Source organism: Thamnophis elegans, chromosome 5, assembly GCF_009769535.1.
Source record: "Thamnophis elegans isolate rThaEle1 chromosome 5, rThaEle1.pri, whole genome shotgun sequence".
Taxonomy (NCBI): domain Eukaryota; kingdom Metazoa; phylum Chordata; class Lepidosauria; order Squamata; family Colubridae; genus Thamnophis; species Thamnophis elegans.
In genome coordinates this window covers 425,758-447,214 of record NC_045545.1, presented here as the reverse complement: position 1 = coordinate 447,214, position 21,457 = coordinate 425,758, and the positions used below count along the sequence as shown (strand labels likewise).

Here is a 21,457-nt window from a genome sequence, read left to right as displayed (position 1 = left end):
ACCTCCCAGTCTGTCATGCTCTCCTATCAATTATTAACTGAACTGCCTTCAGAAATGGAGTAAACTAGCAAAAGTGGGATAATACAAGCTTCCCAGGAAAGCACTGAAGATGGAGTATAAAAGGTGGATGTTTTCATTTCTATTAATGTTTGCTGCAATAAGGAAGCTTCTTGCTGAAGGTAAAAATTAAATATATGTTGTGGTTAAAATTCATACTTTTTCAACTATTGTAAGGCAGTCGATACTGATATCCTAGGTTCAAAAATGATGCATGTAACATCCCCTTCTGATTACATTTTTATTTTTAAGAATATATGTAAAAACGTATGATTGCGTGCATCCTGAAAGGCTGAAAGTTGTGCTAGAAATCAAAAGATATTGGATAGCAATTTAATCTTAACCAGGTTTTGTGTGTTTGTGTGAGGGAAACAGTAAAAAGAAAATCATGTTTATCGGGATATAACTATAGAATAAGCCTCATATTACGAACATGCATTGTAATTGCTTTGTTTGTAAGATTTTTTTTAAAGGACTGGTATTTATTCAATAGGTTCTAACATCCTTTTAACAACACTTTCCAGAATCTTTAGATTGTCTAAAGTGAGCGAACCTACATATATAGGAGGGTTTTGTCAAAATTTGAGTCGTGCAGTAGAAACGATGTATTCAACTGGATTCTTCTGAGCATAGTCACATATTTTAAAGACATGAGTTCCAGTCTTTTTTTTTTTCCCCATTTCTTCCTACTTGAACATGAATACATTTCTTCTAGACAAAGCTTGTGACTTCCCTAATATAGAAAATGGAAGGATTGCACTATATTATTACAGTTTTAAAAATTATTATTTCCCAATGAAGAAAGGTGAAAAGCTCTCCTATACCTGCTTGGCTGGGTATTCAACTGAAACGGGAAGTCAGAATGGACGGGTGAACTGCACTAATGAAGGCTGGATACCAGTCCCCAAATGTCATAGTAAGTCCACGTCCTTTCCTTCCTCATCTGGTTAGAAAGGAAGCAGAGCGTTCTTCATATCATAGGAAAATGTGAACGTTATATATAAAATATCACTAGAATGAGCGATCTGTGTATACAATTTGATAGTTAAGTAATTTGCAGAAAAGGTCCGGGCTGCTGCCGTGTGTCTCTGGGATGCTGCAACTGATTGCAAATGTGAGCTAGTTGCCCAGCACCTGAAATTTGATCAGATGATCGGCTGGGTAGGTGTGGCAGGATGGGTCATAAGTACCTTTTGGGGAAGTTGTAACTTTGAATAGTTGTTAAGTATCCAGTAATTAAGCGAGGATTATCTGTAGCTTTCTCAAGCTATTAACATGGCTTCTTGAATTTGGGTCCTTTCTGTAATACCATTCTTACCATGTAGGAGTTTAACTTTTATGAACAAAGAAAAAAAATATAACATTTTTCTCATCTTTTTTTTTTAAACACACTGAAGAGAAATGCGTCCAACCTACTTTGGATAATGGTATTTTTTCTGATACAAAATTGTCTTACAACATCTGGGAAAACTTAAGATATAGCTGCCATTCAGGCTACCAGACTGCAGAAGGCGAGGTGGATGCAAATATACAGTGTCTTCAAGATGGATGGTCGGTTCAGCCACTGTGTATGGGAGCCATTAAAGAACCTTTAGGTAATGCTAAACAACCCATGGGCCATCGGGGCATGGTTTCAAAGATATTTCATTAAGAAAATCTGAATGTCCACAGGTGGATAAAGAAAAAAAACAAGTGAGACTGGAAAAGTCTTCCAGCTTCATGTTGCCTTCCCCATTGAGTTTCCTTGTGGGAAGCTGGCAATAAGCACTGGAAACCCCCCCTCCCCCCCTCCCACTTTTATCACCTGAAAGTTGCAGATCTTTTCATCCTTTAATACCCATCTTCCCCAAGTATATATATATATATATATATATATTGCAAAGATTGAGGATGCAGTTCTGTCCAGGCTTGGAGCTCTTTGCGCAGAACCCGCCAAATAACCCAAGAGACCAATAGAATTAAACCTCACCTTTAATTGATCAGATGGAGTCAATCAATCTGGAAAAAAAGGTGTTTTGGGTTATTTTGACGATGCTATACCTGTCTTAATTTTTCATTAACTCATTGCTTTCACTTTTAGGCTTCTCTTGAGGTAACCTAAAGTGTCTGGATTAAAAATATCAACAACAACAAATATAATGATATCCACATCTTTTATTGTTTTTGCACAACCTATTTTCTGTCTTCCCTTTTTTCAAAGCCTGTTTGGTTTTCCTGCCTTTTGATTTCAGGGACTTGCTTAGCTCCAGATCTGCTACATGGTCATTATCATACAGTGCAGAGAGTGTTCAATGTGAATGACAAGCTCAAATATGAATGCAGGGATGGCTACGTCACAGCTGGCGGAGACGCCATAGAAGAAGTGCTATGCCAGATTCAAGGCTGGTCTCTTGTCCCCAAATGTACCAGTAAGTTATTTACATGACTTTGCTTCAGGCCAAAAATAACATTCCTAACTTGGTAGCAACTGTCAACACTGAAACATAGGTCACTTATTCATGCTTGGCCTTGCTTTTTAGAATTAGCGTGTTCTTCTCCAAATCCTGTTGAACATGGAAAAGTCCATCCCAAGCAAAGTAGTTATGAAGAAGGAGACGTAATTCAGATTATCTGTTTGGAAGGTTATACTTTAAGAGGACCCGAGTTAATTCAGTGTTACTACTTTGGCTGGTATCCAGAATTTCCAATATGTGAAGGTACTTCTTTTATACTATTAATAGATCCCTATAATTTGGTTTGGTAAATTTGTGTCATTGCCCATCTCACAAACATGGCTCTGGCACACAAAGCAAGAAAAAACTTTCAAAAAACTGAAAATCATTTAGAAATCCATCTGCAAGACAGTTCACTCAATGTCCCTAGCAACCGAGCCACTTTGCAGGCACCATGCCCATTGTACATTACCGGGTCACCACAGCCAGATGGTAATGCCATGTTTTCAGGCCCATCAGTAAAGTCAGCCGGGTCAGGGCCAATCTTGGGGGAAATTATCCTTCATAGGGTCGGTGCTATCAGAGAAAAGACTCTCCTACTGGGTCCCATCAGATGAACTTCCTTTGTGGAGAGGACCTGCAACATGCCTTTCTTGCCAGACCTGATGGGGTGAATAGACGTGATTGCGGAGAGGCAGTCCCTCAAATAACCCAATCCCATGCCATATATAAAGTTCAAACAGGCAAGTGCACTCCTCATAGGATGTCCTATTAAATCTGCCTTCCCACAGAGCAGATGTTAAATCACGTTTGAGATAAATCAGGCAGAAAGATACCTGACTGGCCTCAGAGATTGGATTCAGAGACTCTGGGATTTACATAGTAGGTCATTTTGCCATCATCAGTCAGGACTTGCTGCTCAAGGGGCATCGCCCACAAACAGCTAAAACTCTGGAGACAGAGTAGAAGTTGCTAGAACAACCTCGCGCATTGGACTTGCTCCATAGTTAAGCTTTAACTATGGAATTAAGACTACCAGACATACATGAGCCTCCATTTGGGTAGTACAATCTCCACTAATATTTCCATTATACAATATATTCCTTATCCTTATGCTTCATCAAAATCACTGATTATGTAATTTGCTTTAAATATGTTGCAGAAATAGTTAGGAGGGAGAAATTATACTGAATCATTAACTGAATTTCTATATACAGTATGTTTAAACCTTACAATTATTTTTCCCAAGTAGGTGTGTTTTACATTTTGGTTACCTGGAAGTCTGTGAAGGTTACTTTGATTTTGCTTTACTTATTATCTTTGAAAAAGTGTGGTAAGATTTTTTTTTTCTAGGAAAAAAAGATGTTTTGTGTCTGTTTTAGTACAAGATTTCTTTGGACACAGCTTTTCTGAAAGAGCGTACTGTAAAACGTTTATTAGAACAAAGTGGTATTTTGCTAGTGTTTATTATTTATTATTCTGATTACAGAAAGAAGAAACAAATGCCCGCCCCCACCTCAGCCCCCTAATACCAGGTTGCTGACCAATTTAAGAACCTATCGCCAGGGTGACATAATACATTATCAGTGTGAGCGTTCCTTCCAGCTTAATGGAACTGGAGAAATCCGATGTGAGAATGGGAAATGGACTTCACCTCCCAAATGCATAGGTCTGACTCTAAATATTAGTGTTAGATAATTATATAATGGAAGACAGAATTTTACTATATAGTATAATGCCTGGGTTGTGTATTTCTTCTTTAAATATAAATGTGATATGCATTCAGGAATATTTTAATCAACCAAAATAGAGTATTCTAGATCTCAAACATTCTGGATAGCTAGTTCTGTCCAAGAGATTCAGATGATATTTCATTTCAGAATATCTTTATTCACGGAACTAGAAACTGCCCCTTTTCTAAGAGAGGCGGTAGAAAATGGATTAGTACCAATAGCAGTAGACTTATATACCGCTTCATAGGGCTTTCAGCCCTCTCTAAGCGGTTTACAGAGAGTCAGCATATTGCCCCCAACAATCTGGGTCCTCATTTTACCCACCTCGGAAGGATGGAAGGCTGAGTCAACCCTGAGCCGGTGGGATTTGAACCGCTGAACTGCTGATCTAGCAGTAGCCTGCAGTGCTGCATTTAACCACTGCGCCACCTTGGCTTAACCAAGCCCATCCTCTTGCTGAGTTCTGAATTTCCCTAGCTATGACTTTGACTCTCTTAAAGCTAACATGTTGAGAAAGAGAAAAGGGAAATTTGTAACTTAAAATACAAAAGGATTGAAATGCCATTTATTGTATGTAATAATTTTGATCAAGTATAGTTCAGCATCATTAGATTGTTATTGCTGTACTTCTGTTTCCATCGTTTCTATTTCTCAGTTGTGGGCAGGGTGTTGACCACAGAAGACTATTGGGCTGTAGAAACCGGTGAGAACTGCAACCCCCCTCCGGTAGTTAAAAACAGTATTACTGTTAATGATATTGGTCAGTTGGCAAGTTACAACCCTGGCTCTTCAGTGGAATACGGATGCCGTCCTTTACATGTAATGAAAGGATCCAATACAGTTCATTGCATCCATGGAGCTTGGACTGAGCCACCAACTTGTTTAGGTAAGCCTTGAAGAATAAATGCTGTGTATTATATAAATGATCAAATAGAAGATGTGAAATCCTGAATAAAGCAATGATGTAATGCCAGATCTTAATATTTTAAAATTTTAACACATTTGCCAGCTTTCATTCAAGACCTTCTGAAATATTTCTAGACAGCAGATAAGTACAGGAATATTGAGAACCATTTATCATGGACATTTCCCCCAAGAATGAGCTCAGAACTCTGTGTTAAAAATTCCAGTCCCCCATATGGCCACATATGTTATCTTTTTATTTTATATAAAATGGTACGTTGTATTATTCTGCATCAACAGTGCATCTCTGGATGCCTATTCCTATTTATATTTTACAGATGGAAGGCAATAGACTGAAAGAGCACCATTGTATATTACTATTCCAGGAAATATTTATTTACAAATTGGGCTAAAGAAACATGCAGCATTATGTTTCTATAAACCCAATAATTATTCTTTAAAAGTGTAATAGTTGTTTTTCTCCAAAAATGTCTTCTCCAAAACCATTTGAAAACTGATTGCTCTGTAGTTTATACACAACATTTGACCAGCATAGTTAATATTCAACATGTATTTGAACACATTATTTGATTATCACAATTGACATATCCTTCATTTATAAGAAATAGCTAACAATAGATAAGGTCTGCCCATGATACATTTTGTGTTATGGATTGAGTTGCTGAAATATGAATAATACATGAAAGAATTAATCAGTTGTTGTTACTTTTTTATCCTGGGGACTATGATTCTGATAGTCACATTATAGTTGATCACCACAAAGCTTTACTTTCTAAGGCAGGAGACTATAAAAGGCAGCAAATCATTGGTAACCATAAATGAAGAATGTTTCCCTTTCCCATCTCCCAATATCAACAATCAACTAGATTTGTACCTTGGTAAATTACTGAGTACCAATAATTTCTTAATCACAGAACTTAATATATTATTCTTGACTCTTGTCTTACAGCGCCATGTTTAGCAAGGGAAGAAATTTCTGGCAATTACAACCTAGAAATGAAATGGAAGCTTGAAGAAGAATTATATTTCATGCATGGTGATACTATTGAATTCGTATGTAAACCAGGATATATTTTGCCACCCTTAGTCTCAGAATTAGAATTGCTGGTGCAATGTAATGATGGACAATTGAAATACCCTGGGTGTATTTCCAAAGGTAAAATGATGCTTTTTAGCAAAAGTTTTATCCAACATCCTCAGATAGCAGTCATCCACAATTATGACAGTAAATTATGCAACCACATTTATGACCTTTGCAACTCCAACCCTCCCCCCCCCCTTTTCAGGTGTTCACCATTACAATCAATTACTATGCATTGTCCTGGGCCTAAATCTAATTCTCCTGCCCCTTTGCAGAGCAAAGAGATTGCCAAAATACATCCCTGGGCTGCTTTTCTCTCAATGCAGAATGTCCCTGAAATGTTAATAAGCTCAGCTCTGTGATTATTAATTAGTTAACTAGAATCATGGGTCAGTTGGCAGTTGATGCCTAACTAGTTTCACATTAAAATTTTGGGTCCTCCTAAGGGGCCGGTGGCTTGCAGTTCCCAGCATGCTCGGCCAGTGGTTCTGAACCTGTGGTCCATGGATCTCTTGGGGGAGTGGGCTGCGCTGTCATCATAGGGGATCTGGGAAGGCTTGAAGAAATGTTATGGTTGAAATCTTAAGAGAGAGCTTGAGGGTCTCTGGCCATGGTATGGCCACCAAAGGTATCCATGGTGAAGAAAAGTTTGAGAATGACTATCCTTGGCAAACAGCCAATGCTCGTGCGTTTGTTTCAATGTATATTCCCCACTGTGTGGGTGCTTATTCTTTTAGGTAAATATTAACAACAATGATGCTCTTACTAATTTTTACAGTGCTGGAAATCTTGGGGTGGGGGTGGGGAGAAAGGGTTATAGATTTGCCCTTTTATTTGGCTTCCTCGTGAGTCAAGTTCTGAAAATGTTCCCTGCTGTTTGGGGCCACATCCTTATGCTGCAAAGCAAAGAAAAATTTCAAGCAAGTAATGCAAATTCACTTAAGCAAGATTGCTTTGCTTAATGAACAAGTTGAAAGAACGAATTGCAAACATGGGTTGCCAGTAATGTGCATCTAAAAGTTATTCTTTTATATACAAACACATAGTCGTAGATAGACAATAATATACGTGTATATAATCAGAATGATGACACAGCCTCTCACTTTGAATGGAGAAACTTCTTACCCCAATTATAGTTTACTACTTTCTATAAAATAGGGCTCACAGGAGAAAATGTGTGTAAAAGCATCTTTCCTCTCCCCATTTTAAAACCGATTTTAACCACTTATGCTGTCTTATGCTGCCTTTCTTTTTTCCACTGTGTTTTGCAGGCTTACGTGCTAACTGTGGTCCTCCACCTTCAATAGAAAATGGGGCCGTTATGGGCTCATTAACAGAAAATTATGAAGACGGTTCAACAATACAGTACAATTGCAATGAATATCATGTTTTGCAAGGTTCCATAACGGTCTTTTGTTCCAGGAGCCAATGGACTACTCCACCTGTTTGTATAGGTATTGTATAGTAGTGTTATCATTATAACACAATGCAAATAGATTCCAAATAAACATGCAGGTTCAATGCATTTCATTACATTTTAGAAAATTAAGGTGTCTTCGTGCCTAAATGGAGGACCTTCAATGTAAAGATTTCAGATTGCTCAATTATATTACATGGCAATGAATTGGATGTTACATGTATGCATTGTAGCACTGGAATGAAAGCTCAGGTTTTGTTTATAACATCAATGAGAATAGGCTGCTCTTGAGGAGTGTGATTCTCATTTTGTGCGCAGCTTGAATGCGAAATCATTGGAGGTTCAGCAGCCTGGGTTTTGAATTAAAGAGTGACATGTAATGGCTCCCTGATTCATGATTTGACAGTGGATGAGAGGATTGATCTACCATGTATTAGTGAAATCTGCTTGGGCATGGATTAGTATATTCCCATCTCAGAAATGAGGCTCTCTGGATTTCAAACATGGCTCCAGTTGCCCTCTGAGAGACTCTGCTGTTGATTTTCAGAGGCACTGCCCCTCAGATAATCAGCTGTGAGGCCCCACTGATAAGATTGGTTTCTAGAGATCAACTTTAATTGTTGCTGCGTATTGTCTTCTTGAGTTTCCCTGCCTGAGCTGCTCGATGTAGTAGGCATGTTTGTGTTAAGAGTTCTCCAGGCTTACAACATTGGAGGACTTCAACTTGCTTTCCCTAGATATGGAGCAGGAAGGAGCTCAGAAGTTCGTGGTCACCATGCAAATCACAGATCTGATCTCACTCAGATTATTTTAAGGCCTGATTCAGAAGGCCTTGGTGTAAACCCTTTGAGGTAGTCCAGACAAGATTACATGAACGCTAGCTTTATCTTCAAATTAGCAATCTAATGGAGTGAAAATAAGCTCTTGATAATTTATGAAGTTGTAGTTCATTAATATTTTCATTTTATCAGAGGCAGTATAAAAATAATCCTAGTATCTATGGGAAATGTTCTATTACATTTCATGGTATGGTAAAATAATAATAATAATAATAATAATAATAATAATAATAATAACAACAACAACATTGTGTTTATTTTCTAAAGAGCCATGCACCTTATCACAGGAAGAGATGGCAAAAAACAATTTGCTTTTGAGATGGAGTTTTGACAATCGACCTTATTTTCTTCATGGGGAATTTGTGGAATTTGTATGCAAAGCATACCACACTAAGCGTCTATCAAATTTACCCTCTGATTTTAGAGTACAGTGTCAGAATGGACAACTCTTGTATCCACAATGCATTAGGAATAAATGGTAAGCAAAACATGACCTGCAACATATTTTCCTACCTATATAGTCTTATGTTTTCCTTATTCAAACGTATTTTAAGGATTTGGGTATATTGGCTAACAAAATGGTATTGAGACAGTGTATATTAAATATATTTATCCAAAGTGTTCAAACATTTATTTATTGCTATCTCAAAAATATCAATTTTAAGAACTTCCTGTTTGGTTTCTTTCATTCTGCCATAATTAGAAAAAATGGAAGATTTTTATTTTGTAATTTATCAAAGCTCCGTTGAACCTGAATTATTGGCAATATTAAAAACCGATAGGTTCTACTCTATTAAATTAAATATCTCTTAATTTAATAGAGTAGCTTGATGTAGAAGACTTATCTTGTAATTGTATAAAGCACCTTGTAAAATAGAGAAAGGGAAAGTATTCTAGTATGGGTACATGAAACGAGATTAAGGCATCGGACAGTGTCCAAGAATATGGGGAAAAAAACATATTGGTATACATTTTTTTCCTTTTTTTTAGATGAGAGATCGGTTGACAGAAAATGCAGAATTTTGCAGTAGTTTCCTTGGACGTTGCATTGGTTTATATAACCTCTTTTGTGAGCTGAGCAGTACTGCTGTTTTCTCACTTATTAATAATTAACCTTATATTGTAAACCAAGTTTTAGAAGTATTGATTATAATTATATACTTTGTCTCTCTTTATAAGTAACGCTTAACATATTTTGTTTTTCTTTAGATAAGAAAATTTAAAAAAAAATAACTTGAGTGACTTCTCAGCCTCATTTCATGTTGCAGGAAGTATGCAAATTAACTTTCATTAACTACTGGAAGACTAGAGTTACTCGGGATTATTGGAATAGGTCTTGACTTCAGCGCGCAATATCATTTGAAGATGCTACAAACAGAATAATTCTGATTTGGATTCAGATAAATAAATATTCATATTTATTACAATAAACAGCTTTGCATTTACTCATTTCATTTTTTTAAAAACTACCAAAATTACAAAGTTCCTCCAAATTATTCTTTTATTTTTCTTATTAATAATATACCTAAACAAACTTTTTCATATCTGAGATTAATCAGCATGCTCCAGGTACTCTTATGTGACACGGTAATAGCAGGTTTATTAACTATAATCATTTTATATATTAAGCCTTTTGAAGGTAAAGGTTCGTTCTCTGAGCTTAAGCCTGTTAAAAACATTTGCTTAACAAAATAAAAGTTTATATTAGCCCTTCAGGATGCACTTTTTCTAATACAGAACTCTTAATGGCCTTCCATGAAGTAAGTTCATCCACTGTACAATTCCAGTGGGAACCCAAAAACCTATGATGGTGCATGGAGAAACTCAGGAACTATTATGAAAAATGTCAAGAACTTTGGCTATCGGATTTGAGAAGTTCATTACAAGAAGAACAGTTCATGTGGAGAGATTGCCTTGACGGTCTCCAAAAGAGTCACCTATCTGAACGCTTTGCTATTTCATCCTCAGCAATGACTTGAACCACAGAGAGTGTTTCTTGGATGGGGGCATTTGAAGATCAGGTGTCAAGATGAATGACGATTGGTATCTGTCTCCCTTTTATACATCACTGGAAATAATGAACAATCACTTTCCCACATAATCTCTTCCTACCAAGGCCATCCCTCACCATCTGATTCCGTTCGGGAGCAACAAAGATTCTTAATGGGCTGCACTTTCCACGTTCAATTGTCTCTGGCTATGACTGGATTTAGAAACTCAATATGCCTAACTCATCTGCTGGGTGAGTCGTATTCATTACCCACCAGTGCTGCGCTTCCTCATCAGGAGAAGTGCTGTGCTTATAGTGGAAGACATTAGCAAAAGCACGGAGATTTCTATACTGCCCCATTGTGTTTTATAGCACTCTACGTGGCTTATGATGTCTGCATCTTGGCTCTAAGAATCTGGGCCCTCGTTTTACTGAAGGATGGGAAGCTGAGTCAACTATGCGCTCCGTCAGAATCAAAGTTTGCCTGCAGTGCTGGATTCCAACTACTGTCCCACCAGGGCTCTTTATTCTTTGGTTTTCACCCCATTGAAACCAGGACTGATGAGGAGGGGAAGGAAAGGAGAGACAGTCCAACTGGATCAAGATGAAATAAACATAAGGACTTCGGCTTATTGCTGCACTATTCGAAACTCTTTCTTTCTGCCTCCATGATCAGGGCAGGTCCTGCCTGGCTGGCAGAGTTGCTGGGTGAGAAGATAAAGCAGTTGCTGTAGTCAGATGGAGAAAGTGGCAGAACCCATCGTTCTCCAACATACAGAATTGCTGGCTGGTCAGTCGAAAGCATCGCCTGGCGTTTTTGAACTGCTCCGGCTGCCATATGACAGCTTCAAACTGTGGGGGGATCTCGCTGTTTGAGAGTCAATCTCTTCTTGCTAGCAATATGGGCTCTGAAGTAGTAATTCTGTAGTAATGTCAAAGATAAGCAAAACAGGAGATTTACTCCTGCCAAGATGGAAATCCCCCCCCCCCATTCCTCAAGAGCAGCCTATTCTCATTGATGTTATAAACAAAACCTGAGCTTTCATTCCAGCGCTACAATGCATAAATGCAACATCCAATTCATTGCCATGCAATATAATGGAGCAATCTGAAAACTTTACATTGAAGGTCCTCCATTTAGCCACGAAGACACCTTAATTTTCTATGTTGGAGAGGTTGCAAGCAGCTCAGAACTGGTCTTTTAAGCACAACTTTGAATTTTCCAGTAATGGAGGCTCTGCTCAGTTCCAAATACCACCACATCCCATTGTCTCAGATACAGAAGAAATCTTCTTCACCCTGACCTTTCTGACAGATTCGGTCCCATCAGTGAGCAGACGAGGTCAGCCCATTCCTGGATGCGATCTCCACCAAGATGGAGAAGCGTAAAATTCTAGGTAACCTATCACTTTTCCCTCAGGAAGAGGAAGAATGCTAATAAATAGTGCTAGAACAATTTCTTACAGTATAAATTCATTACCCTGCCCCTCCCCCTTCGTGTAGGACCCGTCAGATGGGCCCCCTCGTTTTCTAATTCTCTAATTGGCCTCTCTTAGCTATGGTTTATTCCATTGCTTAATTTTTATTTTACTTAAGGGAGGCCCTAAACTAAGGGGCGGCGAGAAGCTTTAAAGGCAAAACAGATCCCTTTTTAAAACAGAAGAAGATTCCTATTGAGAGTGTGTACGTTTACTGTATCTAGTAAGCAGGAGTAAACACATATAAACACATATAACTGGTAGAATTAGTTTTCCAAAATGTAGGATAAGCAGCCTTTCCCAGTATTCTTTTGCTCAAATGGCACCGCGCCCCATCGCTTGGCAGAGATCATTTCATATCTTTGTATACTAATGTGGAGGTCTGAGAAAACCCCATATGAGTTTTGTTTTATAATGAATTAGCTTAGGAATTTCAAGTCTGTTCCCCAGAGTCCCTTATTTTCCTTTGACAAATTCTGAAGAAGATTTCTCTTGGGTAAGGATATTGCTTAATACTTTACAATGCAGATTTCTAAAAAACACAAAAGTGTTATGGACTTTGGAATATGAATAAGTAAATAACCAGTTTTGTGGATCCAGATTTGAAAAACCTTCCCAAGGACGGTCATTGGTGTCAGTGATTAAAAGTCCCAACTGTACAGTGTGGACATTGACAATCTGAAATACTGACATGCATTGTTTCGGCTGTGTAATTTTTGTCCTATTATGGACAAATTGTGTTCTCCAGAAGGGTAAGTTACTCAAGGAGAAGTAAAAGTTGCCTTTTTTGCAAGGCAAATGGAGATTTGTTAGTACTTTTTAGGAAAACTAGAGAAAAATATCAATTATTTTAAATTAAATTGTCATAAGAAAATTGTGATTTACCATGTTTGTATCTAAATCAGATAATAGAATTGTTCTTTATGTTGCAGCTCATATCCATTAGCCAAGTAATTGTGATTAGATGCTTAATTATGTCTATTCAGTTTATATGCTGAAATGTAATACATAATGGTACTTGATATTCCTTTCTGAATTTTGCAATAGTTACAAACTCGCAGGACATTCGCCATTAAGGATTGATGTGTTTATCTGTTGTGGCCTCTAAAACCACCTTTATCTTATTTTAAAATTTGGAGTTCTATATTCCACTTCAACAGACGCAATAATTGCCTGTGACAAGTATGTGTGGTTTATCATTAAATTATTGGTAAACAATAAGGTTAGAAGAAAATGAATACAGATGGTATATTAGGTTGTAAGTAACAGAAAGACTTTGTTGAAGATTCTCATCAGCTCTCATCAATAATCATCAACTAATTTTTTATTAAGCAATTGAGAAAATTGTTTTAGTTAGCAGATTTTGAAAAACCAACAAATTATTTGTTATATAATTTGTTGCACTTGTATATAGTTGTTGACAGGGAAAACTGGTTACAAAATTTTTCGTGTGCCAAAATTATTTGGCTGAGTTTCAGCATCAGTTTTGTACTTTGACAAGGCAAACACACATATTATACTCTAACCTCAGGTTACAAATCCATGCATTTGAAGAAGTAAGTAAAGTTTGCAAAAGCTTATGTCAAAATAACTTGCTAGGCATTAAGAAGCTTCAAGTATTCACCAATATTTTTGTATTGTTTTCCAGTTGAGCACAATACAATGTTATTCTTATAAGAGCTATCCACTGAAGAACAGTAATAGCATCCATGATTGGGGGCTGCACTTAATATTTTATCTGAGGACATATTTTATCTGGTGGGACAATAACATAGAATGTGAAGTGCTATGTCACACGTGTGGTCAAGGGCCAGGATCTCTTGGTGTGTATGTGTGTTTGTGGAGTGGTTTCTTTTTTCTTTTCCTATTCAGTTTTTGAATAATTGTTTAACTATATATAGGGAAACCAGATATTGCTTTTGAACAATAACGTTGGCCTGGGATGTGCAGCTTCGGAGCTAGCCAGCAGACGGACGTTTCTCGTGGGGTTTCTTGTTTGATCCCTACAACAACACTTGTTGGGTACAAGTATGAAGTCATTGTACAAGTCCTGGGGAAAAGTCTGAGCAATGAGGCAGCTTTCGTGGTCAAATATACTTTATATCTTAAGAACAGCAGCAGGCGAGTGTGTAACTATAATGGTATGGGAGGCTGGGCAAAAGGCTGCAAAGGGAATGAATAGTCAAGTAAGAGACAGATTATCCCACAGCTAGACAGAGGCCAGAGGTCCAGAAAAGACCCTCCCTAGTTTCTCCTGTTGTAAAAAAGATGGGTGTGGGTACTTGACTTACAACCACTTGTTTAATGACTGTTCTAAGTTACTACAGCACTGAAAAAGTGACATAGATCTGGTCCTTCCAGTTAGGACTATTGCAGTATCCTGACGGGAGCATCATCAGAATTCAGGCCCTTGGCAACTGTCATGTATGTATGATGGCTGTGTCATCCCAGGATCATGTGATTGCCGTTCGTGACCTTCCCGGCAGCCCTATTGGGATAAGCTAACTCAGCGGGGGAAGGCTGGTTCACTTAACAACCACACGTCTATTTAACACCTGCAATAATCCACCTGGCAACCATGGGGAAAAAAAGATCATAATATAGCAATAGCAATAGCAGTAGACTTATATACCGCTTCATAGGGCTTTCAGCCCTCTCTAAGCGGTTTACAGAGAGTCAGCATATTGCCCCCAACAATCCGGGTCCTCATTTTACCCACCTCGGAAGGATGGAAGGCTGAGTCAACCCTGAGCCGGTGAGATTTGAACCGCTGAACTGCTGATCTAGCAGTAGCCTGCAGTGCTGCATTTAACCACTGCGCCACCTCGGCTAGGATGCATCTCACAACAATGACCGTGCTCAGCAGTGGAACTCCTGGGCCAAATTGTGGTCATAAATTGAGGACTACCTCTACTTACACGTTTCTGCCAATGTAGCCAATTACAATAAAGGAGATTCAGCTGATCTGGTTGTTTTTTTCTAACTGATTTATCCTGTAGCACCAATGTGAGAAGGTTTGCAGCGTGGCTACTTTTAGGAGACAGTCCAGGAGCAAATCACAGCACACAGAGACTTAAGACATTTAACATGGTTTATATACAACATATGCAGAAATATATGTGGTAGCAAATACCTGACAAGTAAGCAATCTTCTCCTTAACTCTACAGGGAGAACTTAGGAATGGATACCGGACACAAGGAGAGAGAAATACGCCTCTCCTGGCTGCCTTATATAAACCCCTCCTAAAGTGGTGAAGGCTTTTGTCGGCCCCTTCATAGCCTTCAACTGGCTATGCCAATCCTGCTTCATCTTCATGGCATCAGCCTTAACATTTCATCAGCTTCACAGTTGCATCAGCTTCACAGCTGGTCAGCTCTTAAATCTCAACACCTTAACAACCAACATCAATCTTGCAACCCCCCTTTCTCTTACCTGACCATTCCCTCGGCTGTGTCTCTTTGCCCAACCTCCCAAGGCCTTTCCTACACACAGTTACAGCGGCTGTTTCAACAGTTACCAGTCCTGAGTCTTGCTAAATGAAAAAGCTTCATTGCTATTCCTGATTTGCAATCTCCTCCTTTCCAAAACAATTGGGGTGGGGTGAGGGGGATCGACACTATAAAGGAGAAAGGAAAGTGGTTTCATAGAAAGGATGCTTAACCAATATTGAAAGGGTTCCAGACCTTGAAATTAATGAAATTTAAGTTTTACATAATAATTATATTCATTGATTTCAATGTGGGTGCAAAATAGTCTTTTTTTTTTTTTTAGAAGGAGGGAATCAGTTACTACGAATTGATGTTTCTTTGGGATAAATAGAAGGGCTTACAAATGGTTCTATAAATGAGAATGGGAAGTAGCCATTGAAGAAAATGAATTACTCACAGGCAAAAATTTCTACTCCCAAAGAAATGACAGAGCTTATGAGTGCAGAAATAGATCATTAACATTCCATTAACAGAAATTAAGTTCTTCTCTCTGCAAAACTTAACATAATTGAAATTATTTCAATTTTTTCAATCCACATTGCTCTTTCAGTATCCCAGCAGATGCAAGTTGCATATGATGACTTGGTCAATCTACTTACTGAGCCAGGTAAGATACGAACTCAACTACCCTGTGTGTGTGTGTGTGTGTGTGTGTGTGTGTGTGTGTGTGTGTATGTGTATATATATATATATATATATATATATATATATATATATATATATATATATATATATATATATATATATATATATATATTTCATGAAACACAAACCCCCAAACAATCAGAACACACCTCCACCCAATCAGTTCAAACCCCCACTGGTAGTTAAAAGGAAGAAACAGCCGAGATCTCACATTGCTCCTGGAAGCACCAAGCCTGAAGTAGCCTGAAGATGACGAATGAGACTTCGTCGAAACATCGCCAAGACATCTCCAATTTTACGCGGGAGAAAACCCGAATAACTAGAGACCTACATACTAACATCTGCGAAAACCTCAGAAAACACACACACACACACATATATATACACACACACACACACATACATACACACACACACACATGTGTGTGTGTGTGTTTCATGTAAGGATAGGAGGGGTTTAAAGAGGCTAATTGTGCATTTGCAGTCTGGCTTCTGGTCCTTGGTGGTGCCTCCTCATCAGTGTGGGTTTTTGTCTGCTTTCTTTGCGGATGTTTGGTGGTGACATCCTGTGTGGCTCTTGTGAGTGTGGGCCTGGTGTCATTCACACTCCCACACTCACAAGAGCCACACAGGATGTCACCACCAAACATCCACAAAGAAAGCAGACAAACACCCACACTGATGAGGAGGCACGGCCGAGGACCAGAAGCCAGACTGCAAATGCACCATTAGCCTCTTTAAACCCCTCCTATCCTTACATGAAACACAAACCCCCAACCAATCAGAACACACCTCCACCCAATCAGGACACACCTCCACCCAATCAGGACACAGCCAAGCTCCCACCCAATCAGTTCAAACCCCCACTGGCAGTTAAAAGGAAGAAACAGCCGAGATCTCACATTGCTCCTGGAAACACCAAGCCTGAAGATGACGAATGAGACTTCGTCGAAACGTTGCCAGACATCTCCAATTTTACGTGGGAGAAAACCCGAATTACTAGAGACCTACACACACACACACACACACACACACACACACACACACACACATATATATATAATGAATTTCAAGAAGGGCACTAAATCTTATGTGAGATACATCTGTGTATGCTTTTTTTAAAAAATTGAACAAGTAAACAATTAAATCACAGAATATAATATAGAATAAAGTAAAAAAAAATCATTCTGTTTATTCCATGGTTTTTTATAATACAATTATACCCAGGACTGGCTTGTTAGTCAGTCTAATATATCCATTTATTAAATATTTTAGTTGTAGAGATTCCAACAAGTTGTGGTCCTCCACCTGATATTAGCAACGCGATGCTTCTAAGCAACAGAAGACAGGAATTCTTATCAGGGGAATCTGTGATCTATCAGTGCTACAGGCTGTATGAAATGGAGGGCACTCCAATTGCCAAGTGTCAGAATGGACATTGGAGAGGGGTTCCGAGATGTGTCCGTAAGTATACAGTCACACCCACAGAACTGGTAGTAAAAAAAAAAAATGAATTTCACCACTATTAGCCCCTTCAATTTATGTGTTATACCTAAAAGTTCACCAATGTGCATAATTTAACCTAAGACTTAAATAAAAAAAATTAACTATCAATTATTCTGTTCTAATTATTCTACACTATTTTTAGTGCGCTATATCAATTTAATATATAAGTAAATTTATTTATTCTTCAGAAACTTGTAGAGCTGATCAAGTTGACATGGACCGCAACAATATTCAAATGAGTTGGATCACTAAATCAACATCTTGGAGAGCATCTGATTATTGGATGCAGTTTGCGTGTAAACCAGGATTTCGTAAGCATCCATTATCATCACCATTTATGAAACAATGTGTAAAGGGCCCCTGGGTGTATCCCAGATGTGTATAATAGAGTTAAGTATTTCTTAATTCACCTATAAAAAATTCACTCATATTCGCATAACTTTCTCCCTGTATGTTGGTGTGTAATTGCCTGACTATACTTTTAAAAATCAGGAAGGAAGAATGCAGGAGCAAATAGTCTTGACTCGTATCCTGTCTGCTGACATCTCCTGTATTGGTGATTATTTGTGAGCTTTTGGGTCTTTAGAATCCTCAGAAGTGAAATTAAGTGACATATGTTGTCATCTGCTCAGAAGCACAAATACTGGTTTCCTATTTAATCATAATTCCCCACCCCTTCTTGATAACTAACGATTTACGTTGTGTGCCGTCTGGAAATCCCATCTGAGGGGGGGATCACAGTACACTACTTTGCCAATCCACCTTTCAATTGTAGACCATTGTAAGAATTCTAGTACCTGGAACTGCTGTTTCAAACGATACCCTGGCATTTCAGGTTGCCATAGCAAACTCACAGGAACCAGGATATTTTAAAGGGAAACACAGTGATATTCAACATCCGCAGCACAGAAACTGTTAATCGTGTTTTTTCCTTGAAAATGTAAAATATCTCACAGCATTCCTATGCAAATTCATTGGGTTAAACTCATAGTTCTCAAACGGTGTGCCAGGAAGCCCAAGGTATCAAAGCCAGTTCATGAATCGAGGGACACTCTGAAAAAACTACTGAGAAATGATGGGCACCATGAACCAAGAATTTTTGGGACCTACACATTTTGGTTCACTCCTGCCAGCTCATCAATGGCATCTCTAGTGGCCTCTCACTAGTTTAATGGGGCCATGTGTTCTAGCCACAGGTGGGTTCCTACCTGTTCGGACTGGTTTGGCCAAACCGGTGGTAACTTGGCGGCCTGGGTCGCTTGAACTGGCAGTTACCCAGGCCTGCCATGCCCCCGAATCAGTTCTCTTGATGGTGCCATAGGCGCCGCCATCTTGTTTTGCCTTCTGCGCATATGCAGAGCAATTTTTGTTGCACTGCGCATGTGTGCGGGGCGCATCCCTGAGCAAACCAGCAGTAGCGGCAGCCAGAACCCGTCCCTGGTTACAGCATTGGTTTATAAACTATCCTTACACTATTCTGGCCTCTGTTTCTATTTTAAAAATGTGCATGTGACAGATTGTGTAATTATTTTTTTCAGCCATTAAGTGAAAACAAGGTCTTTACTTGTAAAATATACACTGTTAAATTAATTGCCTTAAAACTTTTAGGAGTTTACTAGGGTAGCAACTGACAGAGCAGTTCATATTGTACTGAAAAGAATTTTAAGGCTGCCAGGTGGTAATGATAAAAGCTACAATTCATCAAGAAAATGTGAGGATTGCTGTGTTTGCCATAATCTGTTTAATTCAAGTTCTATGCAATAGATAGAACATTGCATGAGTTTTTATCCTGGTTAAAAACTCTCATTTTTAGAAAGCTGGGATTTGTGTAAAGGGAAATATGCTTAAAAGCATCCTGCATATTGTTATTCTAATTACATACTGCTTAAGTTGTTCTAACATGTTAATAATGTTAAAGAAGATATAAGTAATAAACAAACCTGCTGGGATGAAATAATGTAAGCCATACATTTGCTACTTGTGGAAACTTGGGTAGAATCAATATTCTTCATTGTTCAAATCTCACATATTATCAATGGCTTTTATTCTTTGATCACTTGCTTCCTGATGTATCACATATACCAAATATATCTATCATTTGTTTCTATATTGTACAAAAAGACTCGCCTTGAATAAAGACGGTTTACTTTGCTTGAATTACTTGGTGATTCATATTTTTTGGGAGGGCAAAGAAGAGACACTTTGCAAAGGTAAAAGTAAAGGTAAAAGGTAAAACACACTTTTACCTTGCAAAGGTAAAAAGTATCTCTCTAATATTCAGGGATCCAGTTCTTATCAATTCCATGCCAAATTCGGGGTGCATGAATATTGAGGAAGCAGTTAAATAAAATTAAAACAAAATGCTACAACTGATCGTACATCTGCAACGAGAATCTGTCACCATAACACATCATGAAATTTGGAAATGCCTCGCCTAGTTTTTCAGCAGTTGCACTTTGCACACGTGGTGGCAGCCAACGAGCATCTTCTGAGAAGCTTGTCAGTTGTTTACCCAAGTAGTTGCTTAGCAACCTGATGCAAATGGGGGAGGGATTCTTCAAAATAGAATAACGGTCATTTATTCAGTAATAAATGAATAATACAGTAATAATGTAAAAGTAAAACCCACTGACAGGATAGAAAGGAACTGTTTCTGACAGCCGGGATAGACACAAAGTGAATTATCGTCTCTTCATCTTCAAGCTTCAGAATAGGCTCCAACAATATGAGTCATGTTTTAAGGATAGCAGGAGTGGGGGAAGGCAAAAAGCTGCACATATGGCATCACTTTTCATCCTTTATTTTCTCCATTTCAGTTGTAGTCAGAGCAAAGTGTAAAAGCAAAAAAAAAGTGGATTGAAGAAGTGTGTTTTATTATGCAATCACTTATCTCATTCGTGGAATTGTTTCCCTTAGTAGCTTTTCATTGTTTTTCACACTATTTTTCTTTTGGCATCCCACAGAAAATCTGTTAGGCAGGAAGGAAGGGTCTTCTGATTAATTGCACTGGAAGCCCACCATGTGGAAGCATCCAATCATCCCATGAGTGCATAATTTGTAAAATATATACGAAAAGAAAAAAAAACAATATACTAATTTAATTAGTAAATAAGATAATCATGTCCCAAGCAATTTCCTGATTATGCAACAGGCAGGAAAACAAAATCTGCTATACGATCAGAAGTAAACAGCCAAACACCGACCATTTATCTTTACCATCACAATGTGCTAGTAGAGATAAGTATCAGCTCCATTGCTGTGCTCTGCTGAGCCACTGGATGACTTAACCGTTGATCAGAGCACTAAGCATTGTGGGTCAGTTCTGCTTTTAACCTGCTCAGAAAGTTACAAAACCAAATAATTAGCTCTTGCCAATCAGGGCAAGCCAATTGCCCCAAATTCATAATTCATTGGGAAGAATGGGAAAACAGTGTAAAAGTAATTGTGGGCTATGTTTCTACCAGGTTATATTGTGTGGTGACCTGGAATCTTTAGTTTTGCAGTCTTAACTCCAGGTTGCGAAGGTTTCCCCAAAGCTTATTGGAAGAAGAATCAAGAAAGCAAAAAGAAAATGGGTTCCTCCAAAGTCAAAAACATGCACAAACAAAGAAGACTGAAAAATATATTAAATTTACCGTTAATTAATTTACCTTTAGGGATGCGGTGGTCAGTGGCTAAGATGCTGAGTTTGTCAATCAAAATGGTTGGCAGTTCAGCAGTTCATAGAGTTCAGCAGAGTTCAGTTCAGCAGAGCTGAGGTGGCGCAGTGGTTAGGGTGCAGCACTGCAGGCCGCTTCAGCTGACTGTTATCTGCAGTTCGGCGGTTCTAATCTCACCGGCTCAGGGTTGACTCAGCCTTCCATCCT

The 21,457-nt window shown here is 38.4% G+C and overlaps 2 protein-coding genes across 7 annotated transcripts; both read left to right on the top strand.

The window, feature by feature from the left end:
• Positions 1-33: 33 nt before the first annotated feature.
• Positions 34-9,850, top strand: F13B (coagulation factor XIII B chain). 4 transcript variants are annotated; one of them, XM_032218235.1, is made up of 11 exons: positions 34-179; positions 773-973; positions 1,455-1,652; positions 2,289-2,465; positions 2,577-2,753; positions 3,979-4,158; positions 4,878-5,108; positions 6,096-6,302; positions 7,499-7,681; positions 8,751-8,961; positions 9,474-9,850. In XM_032218235.1, coding segments are annotated over exons 1-11 (1,836 nt in total). In that variant the 5' UTR covers positions 34-109; the 3' UTR covers positions 9,475-9,850. The 4 variants fall into 4 exon arrangements, with proteins under 4 accessions (XP_032074126.1, XP_032074125.1, XP_032074128.1 ...); XM_032218236.1 differs by having other exon boundaries at positions 35-179; positions 9,693-9,850; XM_032218234.1 differs by lacking the exon at positions 9,474-9,850 and having other exon boundaries at positions 8,751-9,411.
• Positions 9,851-12,568: 2,718 nt separating this feature from the next.
• Positions 12,569-18,652, top strand: LOC116509203 (complement factor H-related protein 2-like). 3 transcript variants are annotated; one of them, XM_032218241.1, is made up of 4 exons: positions 12,569-12,703; positions 15,991-16,047; positions 17,361-17,549; positions 17,780-18,652. In XM_032218241.1, the coding sequence occupies exons 1-4, from the start codon at positions 12,643-12,645 to the stop codon at positions 17,974-17,976; spliced, it is 504 nt and encodes a 167-aa protein (XP_032074132.1). In that variant the 5' UTR covers positions 12,569-12,642; the 3' UTR covers positions 17,977-18,652. The 3 variants fall into 3 exon arrangements, with proteins under 3 accessions (XP_032074132.1, XP_032074134.1, XP_032074133.1); XM_032218242.1 differs by having other exon boundaries at positions 12,570-12,703; positions 17,367-17,549; XM_032218243.1 differs by lacking the exon at positions 15,991-16,047 and having other exon boundaries at positions 17,367-17,549.
• Positions 18,653-21,457: the final 2,805 nt, after the last annotated feature.

What these genes read in the sequence shown, in the direction of transcription:
- LOC116509203 (XM_032218241.1), top strand. Translation starts at nt 12,643, where the DNA reads ATGCATTGTTTCGGCTGTGTAATTTTTGTCCTATTATGGACAAATTGT. An exon ending in AAATTGTGTTCTCCAGAAGG is followed by an intron (nt 12,704 to 15,990) that starts GTAAGTTACTCA and finishes TTGCTCTTTCAG; the next exon opens with TATCCCAGCAGATGCAAGTT. An exon ending in AGGGGTTCCGAGATGTGTCC is followed by an intron (nt 17,550 to 17,779) that starts GTAAGTATACAG and finishes TTTATTCTTCAG; the next exon opens with AAACTTGTAGAGCTGATCAA.
- F13B (XM_032218234.1), top strand. Translation starts at nt 110, where the DNA reads ATGGAGTATAAAAGGTGGATGTTTTCATTTCTATTAATGTTTGCTGCA. An exon ending in AGAATTTCCAATATGTGAAG is followed by an intron (nt 2,754 to 3,978) that starts GTACTTCTTTTA and finishes TTCTGATTACAG; the next exon opens with AAAGAAGAAACAAATGCCCG. An exon ending in TTCACCTCCCAAATGCATAG is followed by an intron (nt 4,159 to 4,877) that starts GTCTGACTCTAA and finishes TCTATTTCTCAG; the next exon opens with TTGTGGGCAGGGTGTTGACC.